At 53.7% G+C, this 18,370-nt stretch overlaps 2 protein-coding genes across 5 annotated transcripts; one reads left to right on the top strand and one right to left on the bottom strand.

Annotated features, from left to right (window-relative positions):
- The first annotated feature begins 48 nt into the window (after positions 1–48).
- On the top strand, positions 49–12,902 carry PLEKHG2 (pleckstrin homology and RhoGEF domain containing G2). 4 transcript variants are annotated; one of them, XM_019666277.1, is made up of 19 exons: positions 49–863; positions 1,539–1,626; positions 2,451–2,719; positions 2,798–2,898; positions 3,654–3,720; positions 3,831–3,877; positions 4,104–4,254; positions 4,589–4,726; positions 4,926–5,126; positions 5,573–5,665; positions 5,755–5,841; positions 6,190–6,223; positions 6,314–6,415; positions 6,548–6,595; positions 6,674–6,712; positions 6,871–6,887; positions 7,074–7,250; positions 7,358–8,285; positions 8,368–12,902. In XM_019666277.1, exons 2-19 carry the CDS (start codon positions 1,560–1,562, stop codon positions 9,885–9,887), a joined length of 4,086 nt encoding a protein of 1,361 aa, XP_019521822.1. In that variant the 5' UTR covers positions 49–863; positions 1,539–1,559; the 3' UTR covers positions 9,888–12,902. The 4 variants fall into 4 exon arrangements, with proteins under 4 accessions (XP_019521822.1, XP_019521821.1, XP_019521819.1 ...); XM_019666276.1 differs by having other exon boundaries at positions 1,539–1,668; XM_019666274.1 differs by having other exon boundaries at positions 1,539–1,668; positions 2,448–2,719.
- A 1,501-nt stretch (positions 12,903–14,403) lies between these two features.
- On the bottom strand, positions 14,404–16,985 carry RPS16 (ribosomal protein S16). Its single transcript, XM_019666273.1, has 6 exons — positions 16,875–16,985; positions 16,526–16,762; positions 16,288–16,389; positions 14,881–14,977; positions 14,723–14,770; positions 14,404–14,604 (listed from the first exon to the last, which is right to left on the bottom strand). Exons 2-6 carry the CDS (start codon positions 16,571–16,573, stop codon positions 14,459–14,461), a joined length of 441 nt encoding a protein of 146 aa, XP_019521818.1. The 5' UTR covers positions 16,574–16,762; positions 16,875–16,985; the 3' UTR covers positions 14,404–14,458.
- Positions 16,986–18,370: the final 1,385 nt, after the last annotated feature.

The following is an 18,370-nucleotide window of genomic DNA, read 5'->3' as shown; positions in this document are numbered from 1 at the left end:
TGAGCCCTGGCGGTTGGGGGGAGGGGAAGCCCCAGGCGACCGCCCCCTGCCCCACAGCTGGGACCAGACATTCCCGCCGCAGATGTGGCGCCGCCGCTGCCACCGCCGCTGCCAGACCCCTGTGCCACCCATCCTGGAATCTGAGGGGTCCAGAGTCGTGGATTCCGGCTTCCCGAGTCTCTGTACCGCGTCCTGAGAGACCCTGAAACACAAGCCCCCGCGTCCAGGCTAGAGGACCCTAGATATCCAAGTGCCCAGCGCCCCCTCCTGGAGGAGCCGGGAGTCCGGGACATCAGCCCCGCGCGACCCTGGAGGGCGGGCGAAACTCTTACACCCCAGTTTGAAGAATTTAGGAATCTAGACCGGAGGTCTTGTCCAGGAGTTCCCAGAAATCCCAGCTCGAGACTACGGGGGTTAGAGGAACTTGGGTTATGGACTCCTAGCTCCCCAACCCGTCTGTTTTGCGCAGAAGTGCCCACTACTTCAAGGAGACTCAGGAATTGAGGACTCCCCTGCACTCCCGCCTGGAGGTGATTTAATTCCTGCTCCTACAGTTGGGGGAACTCAAGAATCCGGGCCGCCCATGGCCCTATCTAGAAGTCTCAGGAATTTGGGTACCCAGCACCCTCATCTGAGACTCAAGAGTGGAGGCTCCTAGCAGCCTCCGTTTAGAGAACCAAGAAATTCGGACCGCTGCACCCCAATCAACAAGAGATGTTGGATTGTGGTTCCCTGAGCGCCCGAAGTTCACGACCCTGACTTGCAGAGACCCAGGAGTCCCGGCTCTGCGCTTCCGGGGGGACCGTGCTACGGTCGAATAAGAACCAGGCTGCCTCGGTTCGGGGTTGGATACTCCGGGGGAGGTGAGGGGGAAGGCGAGGGGCCCCGACTGGCTGGGGGAGGGGGCGGCGCCGCTGCCGCTGAACAATGAGGGGGCGTGCCGGCGGGGGGCGAGCGGAGGCGCCGGCGGGAGTTTGGGTCTGGCGGAGTGTGGGAAGGCGCTGTGGACCCAGTCTGCGGCTGTGGGGACAGTGAGCGGATCGCGGAGGGACTGGCTGGAAGGGGGACGTCGAGGGCCCAGAGCCAGCGCCCAACTCGCCGCCCTCGGTGGGGGAGGGAGCCGTCGGCAGGACCCTGGCATCCGGTCCCCCAGCCTCCTCCTCCCTCCCTCGGGACCCCGGCGGCCTCCCTCCCACGGCTTTTCCCAGCCCTGCCCCTCGCCTTCGGCTCCAGCCAGAGCCCAACCGTTCCCAGGATCCCTCCCTGAGCCTCCCGGCCCCAGAAAGACCGGACTCCTAGCTTCGGCGACTCTTGCTCTCTTCACTCTTCTTTGTCTCAACCTTTCCATCTTTTTCTCTATGTTATCTATCCTTGTTCCCCTCTTTCTATCACTTTGCCTCTGTCTGTCCCATGAGTTACTCCCAGGGGGCCCTCCCTAGATTTAGACCACGCTCCTAATTCTCAGCCTCCAGTCTGTGAATGTGGGCGGCAGGGAGGCCTGTGGGGTCCTGATATCCAAGAAGGGGGTCTTTCTGCAGAAGCCGCTGAGCCACTCAGCCATGCCTGAGGGAGCCCGTGGACTGAGCCTGCCCAAACCCAGCCCTCGCCTTGGCCCCTGCTCCAGAGGTGAAGTGTGTGACTGTTCAACTGTGTGTGAGACTCAGACAGGTGAGCATGCAAGAGAGGGGTGGAGTCTGCTGGGCATTCACTCCTTCATTGAAGACTGTGCAGCCTTTTGTGGCTGGCCTAATGTTGGCAACACAGGGTGACCAAGAGAGCCCCAGCCCTGTCTGGCACAGAGCTCCTAGCCTGATGGGGAAGATGGGCCCATCTCTAGACAGTTACTGTCCAGCGGGGGTAGGCCAGGGTAGTGTGGTCACAGCTTGGATGAAGAAAGCCCAGGGGGCTGTGGGATCCTAGTCTGGGAGGTCAGGGGAGGCTTCCTGGAGGAGGGGACATCTAAACTGAGAATTGAAAGATTAGGAGAAATGCGTTGGGAAAAGCAAGGAAGAGTATTCCACATAGAGGGAACAGTACGTACAAAGGCCCAGAGGTAAGAGGAGGCTGTTTATTTAAGTGATGACAAGAAGCTGAGTGTGACCGGAGTTTTGAGTGTAAGAAGTGGCATGTCTGTGGGAAGAGAGCCAACTGGAAAGGTCTCTAATGGTCACCTTGCGCAGGGCCCTTTGGACCTGATGACTTTGGACTTTATCTTTAGGGCATGAAAGGGTTATACTCATAGGGGTGACAGGGTCAGATGGACAAATTAATAAAGGTTTCCCAGGCAGATACATGGAGGTAGATTAGTGAAGGCCAGAAGCCCAGAGAGGACCCTGATGGGAAAGGATATGACTGGACCAAGGCAGCACAGTGGGGAGAGAAAGGAGCCATAGGAAAGACATTGACCAGTTGGGGAGACACCCTGACCTCCTGCTCCACACCCCCAGCAGCCTCTACAACCCCTGCCATGGCCTCCCCCCGAGGTTCTGGGAGCTCCACATCCCTGAGCACAGTGGGCTCTGAGGGGGACCCGGCCCCGGGGCCCACCCCTACCTGCTCAGCCTCCAGGCCAGAGCCCTTTCCAGGGCCCCCCATCCGCCTGCATCTGTCGCCTGTGGGGACCCCGGGTTTGGCAAAACCCTCAAGGCTGGAGCGTGTGGCCTGTGAGATCGTGGAGACAGAGCGGGCCTACGTCCGGGACCTCCACAGCATCGTGGAGGTGAGGCAGGAGGGCACCTGATTGCAGTGGGGACCCAGGCCAGCCCCTCTACCCCTGTAACCCCAGTCATCTCCACAGGACTACCTGGGCCCCCTGCTGGATGGCGGGGTCCTGGGACTGAGTGCGGAGCAGGTGGGCACGCTGTTTGCTAACATCGAGGACATCTATGAGTTCAGCAGGTCAGGGGCCAGGGGCAGGTGGGATGGGCCAAGGTGTTGACTGGTGGGCCAGGGGAGGCAGGCTATATCTTAACCCAAAGCTTGGAGCTTCATAGGGCCCTGTCCAGGCTGGTCCTTGGGGTATCAAGACATTGGGCGGGGATCATGATGGGGAGTGAGGACCCAGAATGGTGGAAGAGTGAGGGAATGGAGCCTGAGGACCCTGATGAGGTCCAGATACGGGGACAGGTCCAGGCATCTGGATGGGTCTCAGCACTGTGTCAGGTCTGGGAACGTGAATCCAAGACTCAGGTGGGGCCTGGAGAACATGACAGTGTGAGCATTTGTGTCCTGGGAAAGCCTTTAGTCCCAGACAAACCAGGATAGTTGGTGCCCAGTGAGGAGGACTGGACTCCCAAGAATCAGGACATCTGAGTGTCTTGACAATATTTTAAGATTACTGCAGGAGGTCTGAGAGTCCTGACAAGATCACAGGATCACAATAGGATTTTAAGATCATCACAGCTCTGAGGGTTATGATGTTGTTCTCCCTGGGTCATGACACCCAGGCTCAGGCCAACTGTGACAAAATTTCAGGCTGAGGAATGTAATGCTGTCCAAGGAAGTCTGAGCAGGTAGCGATGTCCCATGTAGTAATAGAAGAACCTTCCTCTGGACATGACATCCCCTTGAGAGATCCTGGCAGCCTTCTGGAGTCCTCCCCTGGGGGGCTCTTGGGGAGCAGGGCAGTCCCTCACTCTTCCCTCTCCCCATAGCGAGCTCCTGGAGGACCTGGAGGGCAGCAGCAGTGCAGGGGGCATTGCGGAGTGCTTCGTGCAAAGGGTGAGTCGAGGGCCAAGGGTCAATCTGGGCTGGCACCTGGGTAAGCAGGAAGCAGGCCTGTGTTAGGCTGGAGAGGTCTGAGGTCTTCCTGATTCCTGTGTCACCCACAGAGCGAGGATTTCGACATCTACACATTGTACTGCATGAACTACCCGAGGTGAGGGGCCCCAGGCTGTGCCAACAAGCTGAAGTGCCATCTAACCTCCCTCCACCCTGATCTATCCAGCTCCAATCCCTGCCAGGCTGTGACAGTAACTGACCTCTCCCTAATCTGCCTCTGACTCCTGCCAACCCCTGGCCATTCCCAAACTGGCCACTCCCCGACCCTTCCCAGCCTTGTCCACCCGAGCTGTCGGCATCCCTGACCTGTGCTGTGCCCCCAGCTCTCTGGCCCTGCTCCGGGAGCTGTCGCTGTCTCCCCCAGCGGCCCTGTGGCTGCAGGAGCGCCAGGCCCAGCTCCACCACTCGCTGCCCCTGCAGAGCTTCCTGCTGAAACCTGTTCAGCGCATCCTCAAGTACCATCTGTTGCTGCAGGTTCGCTGTGGCCCTCGGGGGGCTGCTTGTGGAGGGGCAAGATCTTGTCCATGAACCACTTGATCGTGCATCTGGAGGGTGGTCCCAGTACAAGCTGGCCAAGGCTTGGGGAGGCATCCGGCCCCTAGAAACTGGGTCAGCGCTTGGGGTAGGGTCCTGCTGGCAGTGGGGACTGGCACCAGCTGATTCCACTTTGTGTCTCTGTTTGTCTCTCTCCATCTCTGGGTCTCCATCTCTGTCCCTACCTTTATATTTCTCTGTCTCCTGTCATTATCATTCATTCTCCTGCTCTGTTTCTGTTCTCCTCTCTGGGTGCCTGGTGGCTGCCTGGCAGGAGCTAGGCAAGCACTGGGCAGAGGGCCCAGGTGCCGGGGGCCGCGAAATGGTGGAGGAGGCTATTGTGTCTATGACAGCGGTCGCCTGGTACATCAATGACATGAAGCGCAAGCAGGAGCACGCTGCACGCCTCCAGGTGACCTCACGGGGGGCAGGGGCCAATGGATGGGAGAAGTGGGCATGAGGGCCTTTGGCGGGTGGTCAGTGCTTCAGAGGTGGCCTTAGGGGGTGGGCTCGGACAGCGTGGCCAGGTTTACTAACTCCCCTGTCTTGGCGCATGTGTGCCATCCACTGGTATGTTTCTGTGCCCGGTACACCTGGCGGGGTCTTGGCAGGAAGTGCAGCGGCGGCTGGGTGGCTGGACCGGCCCGGAGCTCAGTGCTTTTGGGGAGCTGGTGCTGGAGGGCTCATTCCGAGGCGGCGGAGGGGGCGGCCCCCGACTTCGAGGGGGTGAGCGGCTGCTCTTTCTATTCTCACGGATGCTGCTTGTGGCCAAGCGCCGGGGACCGGAATACACCTACAAGGGCCACATCTTTGTGAGTTCTTGGATGGGGGCAAGATTGGCATGTTACCTATAAGCTATATTCTATATATTAATACCTGTATACCTTAAAGGGGTGGCCAGGGGAAGGGTCTTCAAGGAGGGACAACCCAACTTAAAAGGGCTACGTTTTGTGGAGTCCAAGGATGGGGCAAGGTGTAATGAGGGTTGAGGACAGCAGAATGCAGAGGGGTGGAGACCTTGGAAGGGGAGGACCTGGATTTGCCCACCAGGCAAGCATCTTCATGCTCTAGATGTGGGGGTGGCTGGTGAGGGAGAGCAGAGCCCAGCCTGGTGAGGAGGGTCAACACGGGGAAAGGGGATCCACCATACCACCATACAGGGTACATCTTTCTAGGGGGTGGGGGCCCAGATACAAGGGGCCCATTGCTGAGTCTAGGGCCTCTGAGCCTGCCGCCCCTCTCTGCTCCCCCCATCCAGTGCTGCAACCTGAGTGTGAGTGAGAGTCCTCGCGACCCTCTAGGGTTCAAGGTGGCGGATCTGACCATTCCCAAGCACAGGCACCTGCTCCAGGTGAGCACAGGGTGGGGCTGGGTGGGCAGGGTTCCCACCAGCCCCTCAACCTCACGCCTGGCTGCCGACTGCCCCCACCCCACCCCCAGGCCAAGAACCAAGAAGAGAAGCGGCTGTGGATTCATTGTCTTCAGCGCCTCTTCTTTGAGAACCACCCTGCCTCCATCCCGGCCAAGGTACAGCTTCTGCCACAGCTGGGGACCCCCACGCACTTAGTACTGGGAGACCCTCAGTTCAGGTGCATTTTCTTAGAACATGATAACAATAGTTAAATTGCAGAGTAGGCTGCCTGGGTTTGAATCCAAGTTCCATCATGTTCCTGCTTTGTGACTTTGAGCAAGTAACAACCTCTCTGGCCTCAGTTTCCTCACCAGGAGGAAAAATAGCACTGACCTCATAGGGCTTATGAGAATTAATTGTCATCAGTCATGGAACCTGCCTGTCACATAACAGCACCCATTCATGGGACTTCAACTGCAGTACTCAGAGCCCGGCCCCCTCAATCCTCATCCTGTCTCTTTCAGGCAAAACAAGTTCTCCTTGAAAACACTCTGCACTGTGAGTTGGGGCCTTGGGTTGAGAGGTGTGGAAGTAGAGGAATTACTTCCAAGGAAAAGTAGATTATTAATCCTAAATCTGTCTCCACAGGTGCTCCTAAAAGTAAGCCTCTCCCAGAGCCCGTGACACCCCCACTTGGGTCTCCCCGACCTCGAGATGCTAGAAGTTTCACCCCTGGACGCAGGAACACAGGTAAAGGGGATGGAATCCTGAGTCCCACCCCCTCTTCCTCCCCCAGGACTCAGGAATTGTACCCCCAGCCTCCTCCTCCCCCAGGAGCCTGGAGCTGGGCTCATATGGCGTTCTGATCTGCCTCTCCCACAGCTCCGTCTCCAGGCCCTTCCATTACCCGCCGTGGCCGCAGACAGTCTGGTGAGCTCCCTCTACCTAAAGGTCAGCTAGGGATTGGGGTGGGAGTTGGACCCTGACATCACTGTGTCCTTCCCCCAGAACCAGTAAAGGACCCTTATGTCGTGTTTCCACAGAATGGTAAGTGACCATGCAGCCCAGCTGGGTCCAGCCTGGTCTGTCTGTCTCTTCCCATAAGATGCCCAGTGTTCACGGGGGAGGGGTGATAGGGGCAGCTAATCAGTCAGAAGGAGTAACACCTATTTCTACATCTCACTCTCTCATCTCTTCATCCCCAGCTAAGCCTAGACTCAAGGTAAGAAATAACTTGGGACAGAGTCTGGGGACCCAGACTCCGGGGTCTGATGGAGGAGAGAGTTTGAGTTCGAAACTCCTGGGTCTGAATAAGGAAGGGGTTGGGGGTTGGTTGGAGTCCTCCATCTGGAGGAGGAGGGGGCTGGGGGCCCTGGGCACTTGCCCTCTATCCTTTTCTTCTTCACAGCATGCTGGCAGTGAGGGGGAGCTCTATCCCCCCTTAGAGCCTCAGCCACCAGGTCCAGTTTCTGGACTCCCTGAGGACCTGGAAGACACTGGACCCCCCACACTGGACGCCTCTGGGACCTCAATCACTGAAGAAATCCTGGAACTGCTGAACCAAAGAGGCCTCCGGGATGCGGGGGTGAGCCGGCCGTCCCATCACAGTGTCCGTGGGGCTCTCGGCTTGGGCAGGCACAGACCGGGGGCCAGGGCAGCCAACCACCCTGACACCTTTGGCCTCTTCCCCAGTGCCCATTACAGCCATCCCCTCATGACCTTCCCAAGTTCCCCGGAGATACCCAGGTGCCAGGTGCCAGCGAAAGCCTCACGTTCCCAGCCCTGCCCAGCCGGGACTCTTCAGAAGAGGAGGAGGAGGAAGATCTGGAGATGGACGAACGGGGCCCTTCCCCACTCCATGTGCTAGAGGGACTCGAAAGTTCCAATGCGGCTGAAGTTCCTGACATTCCTGGCCTTACCAAAAATCCTGCTGTGCCCAGCCTCTCTGAAATTCCCAGCCTTTCTGAAATTCCCCAAACTCCCTGCCTTCCCAGTCTCTCTGACATTTCCAGTGTTTTTGAAATGCCTGGCCTTCCAGCCATGCCTAGTATCCCCGACATTCCTGGTCTTTCCAGCTCCCCCACCCTTCCCTGTGATTCCTGGCTACAAGGACCTCTACAGGAGCCGGATGAGGCTCTGGCCACCAGGAGAGAACTGTTCCCTGGAAGCAGTTCCAGAGAACTGGGAGAGCCCTCCTCAGGTAGCAGGGCAGGTCAGGAGGAGGATGAAGAAGGGGTGTCATTCCCAAATTTCCAGCCCCAGGGTGGCACCCGAGATCAGGGATTCCAGAATGAGCTGGAATTCCGCTCTTGCTCAGAAATCCGGAGCGCCTGGCAGGCTCTGGAGCAGGGGCAGCTGGCCCGGCCAGGTTTCCCAGAGCCGCTGCTAATTCTGGAAGATTCAGATCTCGGTGGCGGCAGCGGGAGTGGGAAGGCCGGAGCCCCAAGTGCGGAGCGGGCAGCGTCCCGAGTGCGAGAGTTGGCCCGGCTCTACAGTGAGCGGATCCAGCAGATGCAGCGGGCTGAGACCCGGGCCTCGGCCAATGCCCCCCGCCGCCGGCCACGGGTTCTGGCCCAACCCCAGCTGTCCCCCTGCCTGCCCCATGAGCAGGCCGAGCCAGGTGAGATCCAGGTATGTGGTCGTCAGAGGTCACCCATGCCAAGGCGCCAGTCCTGATTCCATTCTTCTTTCTTCGCACACAGGGCCCCTGCCTGCCTTCGGACACGTGCTGGTGTGTGAACTGGCCTTCCCACTGACCTTGGCCCAGGAATCTGTCCCCCTGGGCCCTGCTGCCCAGGTTCAAGTTGCCACACCTCTGTCTAAGCAGGAAGGCTGCCTGGATGGTCCGGGTCTAGATGTTTCCAGTTTGCCTGAGCAAGACCATCACGGCACCCAGGTTCCAGTCGCTACCCCCTTGCCTAAGAAGGAAGTCCCCCTACATGTCCAGGTTCCAGCTATTACAACTCTGCCTGATCGAGAAGGCCACCTGGAAATGCAAGTTCCAGCTACCACTCCTTTGCCTGAGCATACAGGCCATGTGGATGTACAACTTCCAGCTATCACCTTTTATCCGCAGCAAGGATGCCAGATGGACACCCCAGTTCCAACCACCCCAGCTTTGCCCAAGCAGGGAAGTTGTTCTGATGTCATGGCTTTAGCCACCACTCCTATGCTTAAGCAAGAAATCCACATAGACTGCCAGAGCCCAGCCAACACTCCATTAACTAAACAAGGAGGTTCCAGGGATGTTTGGTTCCCAGCCACTGTCTGTGGCCAGGCCGTTGACGCTTTGCTTCTGCATGGGAGCAGCCTGAATGATCAGATCCCAGAAAATACCCCACTGACCTTGGAACACAACCTTCCAGACGTTCAGGTTCCAGGTACCTCACCTTTGCCTGCATGTGGAGACCACACAGACTGTCAGATCACAGCCAATGCTCCATTGTCTTTGCCCCAGGACCTTCCAGACATTCAGGTTCCAGCTGCCACAACTTTGCCCCAGCCACAAGGCTTCACGGACACCTGGGTCCAGGCCCTCCCACCTGTGCCCAAGCAGGGAGGCCTGCCAGACATCCAGAGGCCTGCTGCTGAACCTTTGCTTCAGGTGCAAAGCCTCACAGACGTCCACGTCCCCAAATCTACATCTTTGTTGGAGCAGAAGAGCCTCACAGACGTCCATGTTCCAGCTGCCACACCTCTGCCTGGGCAAGGAGGCTCTCTGGACATTCAGGGCCTGTCACCTGCCCCAGTTCAGACCACTGTGATTTTGTCCAAACCAGGAGGCCACTCGGTCTCTCTTGTTGCCAGGTCAGAGTCTTCAGACTTGACTCCACCCCACAGTCCCCCGCCCCCAACCCGTCAACTCCTGGGCCCCAATGCAGCAGCCCTCTCAAGATATCTGGCAGCCTCATACATCAGCCAGAGCCTGGCTCGACGGCAAGGGCCTGGGGGAGAGGCCCCCCCAGCCTCCCGGGGCCCCTGGTCTTCCTCTGCCCCCACATCACGGGCACCTTCACCACCACCCCAGCCCCAGCCCCCACCACCCCCTGCCAGGAGGCTCAGCTATGCCACCACAGTCAACATCCATGTCGGGGGTGGTGGGCGGCTACGGCCAGCCAAGGCCCAAGTCAGGTTGAACCACCCTGCTCTCTTGGCCTCCACCCAGGAATCTGTGGGCCTTCGAAGGGCCCAGGGGACTCCTGATGCCCCTTACCACATGTGAGCCAGGATATCAGGCTTCTTGAAAAGCAAAGACTTCAACCAGATGCCACAGACCCTCAGAACTTCACCCAGAAGTCCAGACACTGAACACAGGTTTAAAAATTGCTGCAGTTTTCCAACTCCTAGGATCTGCTTTGGCAAGTGGTCCTTATTAACTTTGATTAACTCAACAGGGATGGGGAAAGGGGATGTCATTAATATTTTGTTAATAGTATGAAATTATGTTTTCCCATTCTGGAGATAGTGGGGGATAACAGAAGACAACACTGAATGGGAAAGCACATCAGTGGTTCTGAAAATTTGGAGACTCTCAAACTCCTTTGAGAATTACTGGAAACTGGACCCATTATCATTTGGTGTATGATTTCAGAGGGTTTATGAACTGCTTGATGCCCATCTGGGAAAGCCAAGTTAAGAAGCTTTGCTCCAAGTAGAAATTCATTCCCTTAGCAATTGAACCAGTTCGCGGGTCCATCATCCACCCATCTCATCTGCTCAGCCATCTCTCCATCTTTATCTCTGGCTATATATCTTCCAATCCATCATCCCACCCATATGCCTTGCTTTATTTAACCATTTTTACCCTACTCATCTATCCATCATCCTACCCCCACATCTAGCAGCCATTAATCCATCTTATCTCACATGTCCATCTTTATCCAGCCCCCTCCATTCATCCATCTGTCCATCCATATTTCCATCTATTCAGCTGTACATCTCTTTCATACAACCATCTCTAATCTGTCAAGCTAACCATCTCGAGCACCATCCATCCTAATTGGAGTCTGCTGGGTCTTGGTACTTCAGAGAGTTCCATGCTAACACCAGTGTGGATGAAGTTTGAGATTCTGGAAAAAGTCTATCCCCCATCTGTGTGACTCCTCTTGGCAACCACTCTCCACCCCCATGAATATTCCAATTCTTGTGCCTACCCACACATATGAGATCCCTTTACCCCCTCTATCCAGTTTGAGACCTCTACAGTGCCTCAGTGTGCCCCCCCACCCACCAAGAAAAAAATTCAGGTTGTAGAAACAAAGGCTTTTATATTAGGATCCTTCTGTCTCCTCCCAGCCATGGCATGCCCAGTGAGAAGCATAACTGTTTCTTTGGTAGTATTAGCTTCTTTCATTGAACATTCAACCTCTTGTGCTTTAGCACAATCTTATTTAACCTTCCCTGGAATTCTCTGAGGCATACTATAGTGTCTTGGCCGAGTTGAAGTCCCAACTTTTCTAGTTACTTGGTACAAAACATCCCTGTCCACCTGGGTTTTCTCGTGTATACAATGAGGACAATCATTGTAAAGAATCATTGTAAAGACTCAGTGATTGTAGTCTCACTTCCCAAAGGTCGTCTGAGCCTCTGACTCGCTGGGACATTGTTCACATCACAGATCCTCCAGGATCTAGTCCCAGTGTATGGGATTGGAACTGCCAGGGCAGGAGCCCGGAAATCTGACGTCTTAGCAATTGGTTAACGATAGCAAAACAGGCTGGGATTTATTGAGTACTAACTGCATACCATAGGCATTAGTCACTTTATATGAACTTTGAGTCCTCACAACAGCCCTAAAAGGCAAGTGAGGATGGTTTTTAATCGCTACTTTAGTGATGAGGAAACCTAGGCCCAGAGAGAATAAGGGATTTACCCAGTTAGTTAGGGAGGGACAGAGCTGGGACTCCAATCCTTGAAGCTCGAAGCCCAGCCCAGTGCCGGGCACCACAGGGGGCACAACAGAGAACACTTCTCAGCCCACTTGAGGCTTGCCGCCTGGTGTTCCAAGGGACCTGGGTCATTAATAAGGTAGCCAGAACAAGGCCTGGCTCATTAAGTGTTAGCTGCCCGCTTCTCTTCAGTTATTTACTAAGTGATTGCGAAGCCCTACACTGGGACTGCTCTACTGCAGCCTCTGCAAGGTCAGGACTGAGGCTGGCCCTCCCCTCCTCCATCCCCAGCTGCACATCCCCAGCCACCCTCAGCTGTACATTCCCAACTGAAGGAAAGTTCCCAGCAGCGCCGGAATTCCCGGTATTTGAGGAGGCGGCTGGGAGGGAGAAAGGGGCTGTCTGCTCCAAGGCCTGGAGTCGGGGAAGGAGAGGCAAACCCCCTCAGCTTCTCCAGATGCATTCCAACTGTGCCTGTGGGAGGGAGTCAGGAGCCTCAATAAGGGGGTCTCGACCCTGCGGGGAAACCATGAGCACCAGGCTTGCCTCAGACTCTGGTCCCTGCCCCTGAATTCCATTTCTCCTGCCTGCCCAACTCCTACCTCTGCTTGATGGCCCAGCTCTGGCCTTCTCAGGAATACCTTTCTTGCCTTGAGAGCTACATAAATCAGGTTCAAAAAGGGAAAGGTGACTGGTCGTTGCCCTCCTTGGGACGCTTAGGTTAAAGCCAGCCAACTTAATGCAGCCCGTTAACTCCAGCTCCCATGCATAAAACTTGGTGAGCTGTATTTTATTTTGCCCCAGGCTAACTTTCTCATCTGTTAACATGAACGTGCCTGTCAGCAACCTGGCAGGGATATTGTGAAGGTATGTCCAGCAATGCTTAGCTTGGCACTAGTTGGTGCTCAGTCAACCTCACTCCATCTCTAAGTGCATCATATGATGCACTGCATATACGATGATGGTCCCCCATGAGATTATAATGGAGCGGAAAAATTCCTGTTGCCTGGGACATGGACCTTACAATATTGTAGCACAACACGTTACTCAAATACTTACCATTGTGTTACAATCACCTACAGTATTCAGTACAATTACATGCTATACAGGTTTGTAACCTAGGAGCTGTAGGGGAACAGAATTTGTCACCCCAAAATGTCTTATCTGGCATAAGGATTATTTTAGGCTGGTTAATTTTAAGGACATGGGAGAAGCTCTGAAAACTATTAAGTTACCCTTGGTAAAAGACATTGACGGGGCGGCTGGTTAGCCTGGTTAGAGCGCAGTGCTTATAACACCAAGGTTGCCGGTTCGATCCCTGCATGGGCTACTGAGCTGCGGCCTCCACAACTAAGTTGAAGCAACTACTTGACTTGGAGCTGATGGGTCCTGGAAAAACGCACTGTCTCCCAATAAAAAATAAAGACATTGACATTTGTAAGGGGTCTGGGTCTCCGCCGCTGTACGAGGAAGAGAAGGATAATTATCTCTAGAAATTTGCATCAATGCACAAGAACTTTTAGGTGCATATAGAGCCTAACCCTTGGTTACTGTGCTTTTCCTGGTAATCTCCCATAACTGACCCCCTACTCCTAATTTCTTTTGTTTTCAACTGAAGATGGTATTTAAGGTGGGTAATTCAGCCATTTTGGAGAGTTACTCAGCTTTCCCAGGTCTCTTCCATGCATACAGGAAGTATACATTAAACTTTTTTCTATCCTTTTATTACAGGGATGTCTCAGCCAAGAACCCAAAAGGGTAGAGGGAAAATTATTTCTCCTCCCCACAGAGCAATAACCTAAATGTGTAGTGGGCTATACCACCCAAGTTTGTGTAAATGCACTGTGATATTTGCATAACCAAACAGCCTAATGACACTTTTCTCAGAAGGTATCCCAGTCGTTAAGTGGTGCGTGACTATTTGTATGTGTTCCCTATGCATCAGTGCTGTCCCATAGAATTTTCTGAGGAAATGTTCTCACCTGTCAACCCAGCTTGGTAGCCACATGTGGCTACTGTGCTGGATAGGGCAGAGATACAAACAGGGCAACTGGACAGTGAATCTGAAGTTCCTTCTGTTATAAAGAAAACGTGTGTAACTTTCCCCCTCAATCAACATTCAAGGGCAGTATGACGTTGCCGCCAGTACACCCAGCAGGGGGAATAGGGTGGGACCCCACCTGACAGATAGCTAAGGTATCCAGTCAAAGACTGGAAGTCAAGATGCCCTTCCCAGAGCAACAAAGCTCAATATAAAAATGGGGGGAAACCTAAAGGTAACCTAACCCACAAGCAACACTTGGCTTCCCTATAGTTGGCCCTCCATATCTGTAGGTTCTACACTGGCCAATGCAGAATTCCACACTGGATATGGAGGCCAACTAAGGGACTCAAACATCCCTGGATTTTAGTATCTGTATGCTTTTATTACATGGCAGGCGTAACAGATAAGTCCTCAGAGCTGTGTTCCAAGCCCCATAAGGGCAGTTACCACATTGAATACAACTGGGACTTGCTTTAAGGAGGCCATAGGGGGCCTTTCCCCAGGAAATAGTATTGATATCCTTAAGGATAAAGCCAGTCAAAGGGAACCCACACACATACACACAACTGGTCAGGTTTATAATCAATGGCCCAGAACCACCCCCATCTTGACTGTGCCCACACACTGGACTTTACCAGAGCTGTAGGGAGACAGACCAGGTCTGCTCCCACCTGCCTTCCCACCCCATCCACACAAACTCCAGAGTAGTGGCTTCTGGAGAGTCTTAAAATTCAGTATGGCAGTGGGCTGAGGCATTTCCTGCATTCCTTTTCATCAAAGACCCACCACAAAAGACAGCACAATCCTTGAAACCTTAAATCCCATGACCATTGTTTATTATAAAGGTGAACCCTGATGGACTTATCGGTAGGATTTCTGGTAGCGAGCACGAGCACCAGGACCTCCAAACTTTTTGGATTCGCAGCGACGGGGATCAGCTACCAGCAGGGTCCGGTCATACTGGATGAGGATGTCTTTGATCTCCTTCTTAGAAGCCTCATCCACGTCTGAGGATGAGAAATGGGGTGGAAATTTAGATAACCACGCAAGCATCCTCAGACTCTCTGGAGCTAAATGCCTCAACTTGCCCCTACCTCCCAATGGGAAGGACCCATTCTTACTCACATTTCTGGTAGTAGGCCACTAGAGCTTTGGAGATGGACTGGCGGATTGCTGCGAGGAAGACACACACAATCAAAGGGTGCATCTACTTTGTGAAGGTTTAAGAGTAGGGCCTTGGTCTCAGAGCCACCTCCCACCTGTGCCCAATTCCTGGGACTCACCATAAATCTGGGCCACATGACCACCACCCTTCACACGGACTCGGATGTCCACACCAGCAAATCGCTCCTTGCCCAGAAGCAGAACAGGTTCCAGTAGCTAGAGGAACAGGGGACACAATAGGATTTTAGATAGCAACCTAGGAAGCTGAGCCACCTCACTGCACATCCTTATGTCTCTCCAAGTAGTTTCAGCCACCACTAGCCTCTTCTACTATAGGCTGCCACTGCCAAGGCCCCCCACAGAGCCAGAAGCCTCCTCTGGGCTCCCCAATCCCAGCCATGATTACTCTGAAGCAGTGTCTGGTCCAGCCCATCTCCCCCACTGAACTGGGAGCTCTGAGGGCAGGGGTGTAGGGCCATCTGGGTCACTGCTATGTTCCCATCACGCAACACAGGCTCCACATAGAAAGCTTTCAAATAAACTGACAATCAGTACGTTAGCCATAATACTCAGTATTTGGTATACCAAGAACCTCAGACCCTATCTTATTAAATTCTAAGTAACCCTGCAACGTAGATGTTATTCTTTACATTTAAAAGTAATAGACTTTAGGGGAGAATCTAATTTATCCTCACAGAAGCCCTTAAAGGTAGAAATCACCTCATTTTACAGATGATCCCAAAGCAAAGAAGTGAAGTTACTTGCCTCAAGTAACTGGCTAGAAGAGGTACAAATCAGACTCCCATCTCTTTCCATTCTGAGCCAAAGAAACTTAGTCCCAAATGAGGAAGAGAGGAACCCCTTTCACAGCCAAGCAAACAAACACAAATTCCATTCCTGTTCTTTTTTTTTTTTTAGCTAAGCCATCCTGCTACCTGTTGGCAGCTCAGCAGCTGCTTAGCTCGGGCTGGACTCGAACCGCTGTTGCTCAGAGCGAGCTCTTAACCAACTGAGCCACTCAGCCGGCCCCCCATTCCTGTCCTTTTAATATTTATTGAGTACCTACAACTTCCAGACCCTACTTTAGGCCCAATGTTTTATGAACCAAAACATTGATTCCTCTCCCAGGAAGCTGTTATGTGTGTATAAGTGGAAACTGACAAGTTGCAAACATGACACACATCCCCCAGTAACTGCAAAAAAAAAAAAAAAATCACGCTGCAAAAACTCTGGTACTGTTCTGGTCCCCTGGTCCCCAATCAAGTGGGCTGCCGAATATCCCAGTTTTCAACGTATCCTAACCTTCAACATCCACGTTCTCTCAAGCTTTTATCACATCTTTGAACCTCCAAACCCATCTTTTTTACCCCAAATCAGCTTCTAAACATTCCAATGTTGATACCAAATCCCTCAGCTTCCAAAACCAACGAATTCCAGAAACCTGCTTATTTCAATACTTCTGTCCCAGAGCCCTCCACTCAACCCAAACGCCCGACTTCAGTCCTCCCCCCCCCACACACACACACCTTGTATTGCAGCGTGCGCGGCTCGATCATCTCCAGAGGCCGCCCGTTCACTTTGATGAGGCCGTTGCCCCGTTTGCAGTGCGCCACGGCTGTGGCCGTCTTCTGTGGAAAGCGAGGAGAAAAGAGCAGGGACACGTGAGCTCAGAGTCCGGCTCCCATGTCGATTCTAGACCCCTGCCCATCGGCCTCTCCTAGGCCCGGGCCTCCCTTGGCCTCTCCCATGGGGCGTCTGGCTCACCTTTCGTCCGAAAACCTGCACAGACTGCAGAGGACCCTTGGATGGCATGGCTGCGGGTATAGACGGGACAACCTCACCGCGCGGCGCCGACACCGGAAAAGGAAAGCGCGGGGCCACCCCAGCCGCTTTTCAGGGTCTGCGCAGGCGTTTTGAGCGCTGCGTCGCGACAGGAGGGAGCTTTACGGCTCACATTGCAACCAGGGGGCGGGACTTCGGGTTGGCATAGGAAGGTGGGTCCTAGGAGCGAAGGGGAGGGACCTTTATTAGTCGGGCCGGTTCATTTGCATACCGGCTCTTTGATATTCTCCCTTCGCCCTCTCCCCTCCACCCTACTGAAGTCGATTCTCACCAGCCTCTAACTTTTCACCAGCGGCAATCTTTCTCTCCTCTAGACTCCGTCTTCCCCAAAGCCTCCTCCCTCAGAATCTTCCCTCCGGAACCAACAGCAAGAAGTCAGACTCAAGACTCAGGGTCTTCCTACTCCCTAGAACACACCTCCGAGATTCCTTTCCCAGAATCCTTTTCCTCTTAACGTCCCCCTCTCCCAGAATCTACCATATTTCCCCATGTATAAGACACACCTTTTTTGAAAAATTTGGGTTCTAAAAACTGGGTGCATCTTATACAGTAGTTGTAGATTTGTTTACTTGCATTTCCCGCTTTTTCGCGCTTGTTGTCTTTGCGCTCATTGTTTCGCACTTGTTACTGGTATATTACAGTAGGTTACTGTTTTGCCACGTTCTGCCCAGAAATGGCTCAGAAAAGATTTTCATGCGGTGCTAAGTTCAAGTTAAAAATGATCGAGTTTGCAAAAGTGAATGGAAATCGTGTTGCTGAACGTAAGTTTGGTCCTCCTCCAACTGAGAAAACAACCCGAGACTGGCTATGGTTGGGAGTTTTGACAGTGATGAGGAGTTGTATGAATTTTATGATGAATAAAACTTGAGTTCAATAACTTTATGTAATACATTTCTTTTAAAATTTCGGCCCCCAAAATTAAGGTGCATCTTATACATGGGAGCATCTTATACATGGGGAAATACAGTACCTTTCACCAGAATTTCCTTCCTTTTAGAGTCTCCTTTTCCCAGAAAAGTCTCTCTTTTCAGAAGTTCACCCCCAAATCCCCCTTGGGATCCCTCCCTCAGACTCCCTCTTTCCCTGAATGTTCCTCCACTCAAGGTCCCTTTTCACCCAACCATCTCCCCCAGAATCTTCCTCTCCTCAGGACCCGCTACCCCTAGCATCCCCCTCCTTCTGACTCTCACTCTCCCCTAGAATCCCCTTTCACAAAATCTCCCTTTCAGAGCCCACTCTCTCAAAATCTATCACTCCCAAGAATTTCCCTTCAGAGCCTCCTTTTCCTAGCAACTGCCTCCCCCACTCCACCCATTTACTTCTGGTAGAATCCTACACTCCTTAGAGACCCTCCCTCCAGAATCCCCCCTCTTCAGAGTCTACCCTAGAATCCCTCTTTCTATGGTGTCCCAAATCATCTCTGCATTCTCTCCCCCAAATCACTTCCTCTCCAAGCCCCTCCCCACAGAATTCTCCATTCCCAGCGCCCACACCCATCCCATCTGAGCAGCCTTAGGTTTGGGTTGCACCCTTACTCCCGCCCCACTCAGGATGCTCCTTTCCCAGCCAAGAGGCTCTTCTCTCAGGGCTGCAGGGAGCCCACAGTTGCCTCGGTTTCTCTGGCAGCACTGGGTCTGGGGTCCAAGGTTCAAAAGGGTGTGGTGGCTCACTTTGTGCCTGGAGGACAGAGATAGGGCAGAGGTTGGTGGGTAGGTCTGGGGCCAGAGGGAGGATCCTCCAGCCTGGAATCCAGCTCCAAAAGAGTGA

Source organism: Hipposideros armiger, unplaced genomic scaffold (assembly GCF_001890085.2).
Source record: "Hipposideros armiger isolate ML-2016 unplaced genomic scaffold, ASM189008v1 scaffold_466, whole genome shotgun sequence".
Taxonomy (NCBI): Eukaryota; Metazoa; Chordata; class Mammalia; order Chiroptera; family Hipposideridae; genus Hipposideros; species Hipposideros armiger.
Note: the sequence above shows the minus strand (reverse complement) of the source record. Positions and strands in the feature narration are given on the sequence as shown.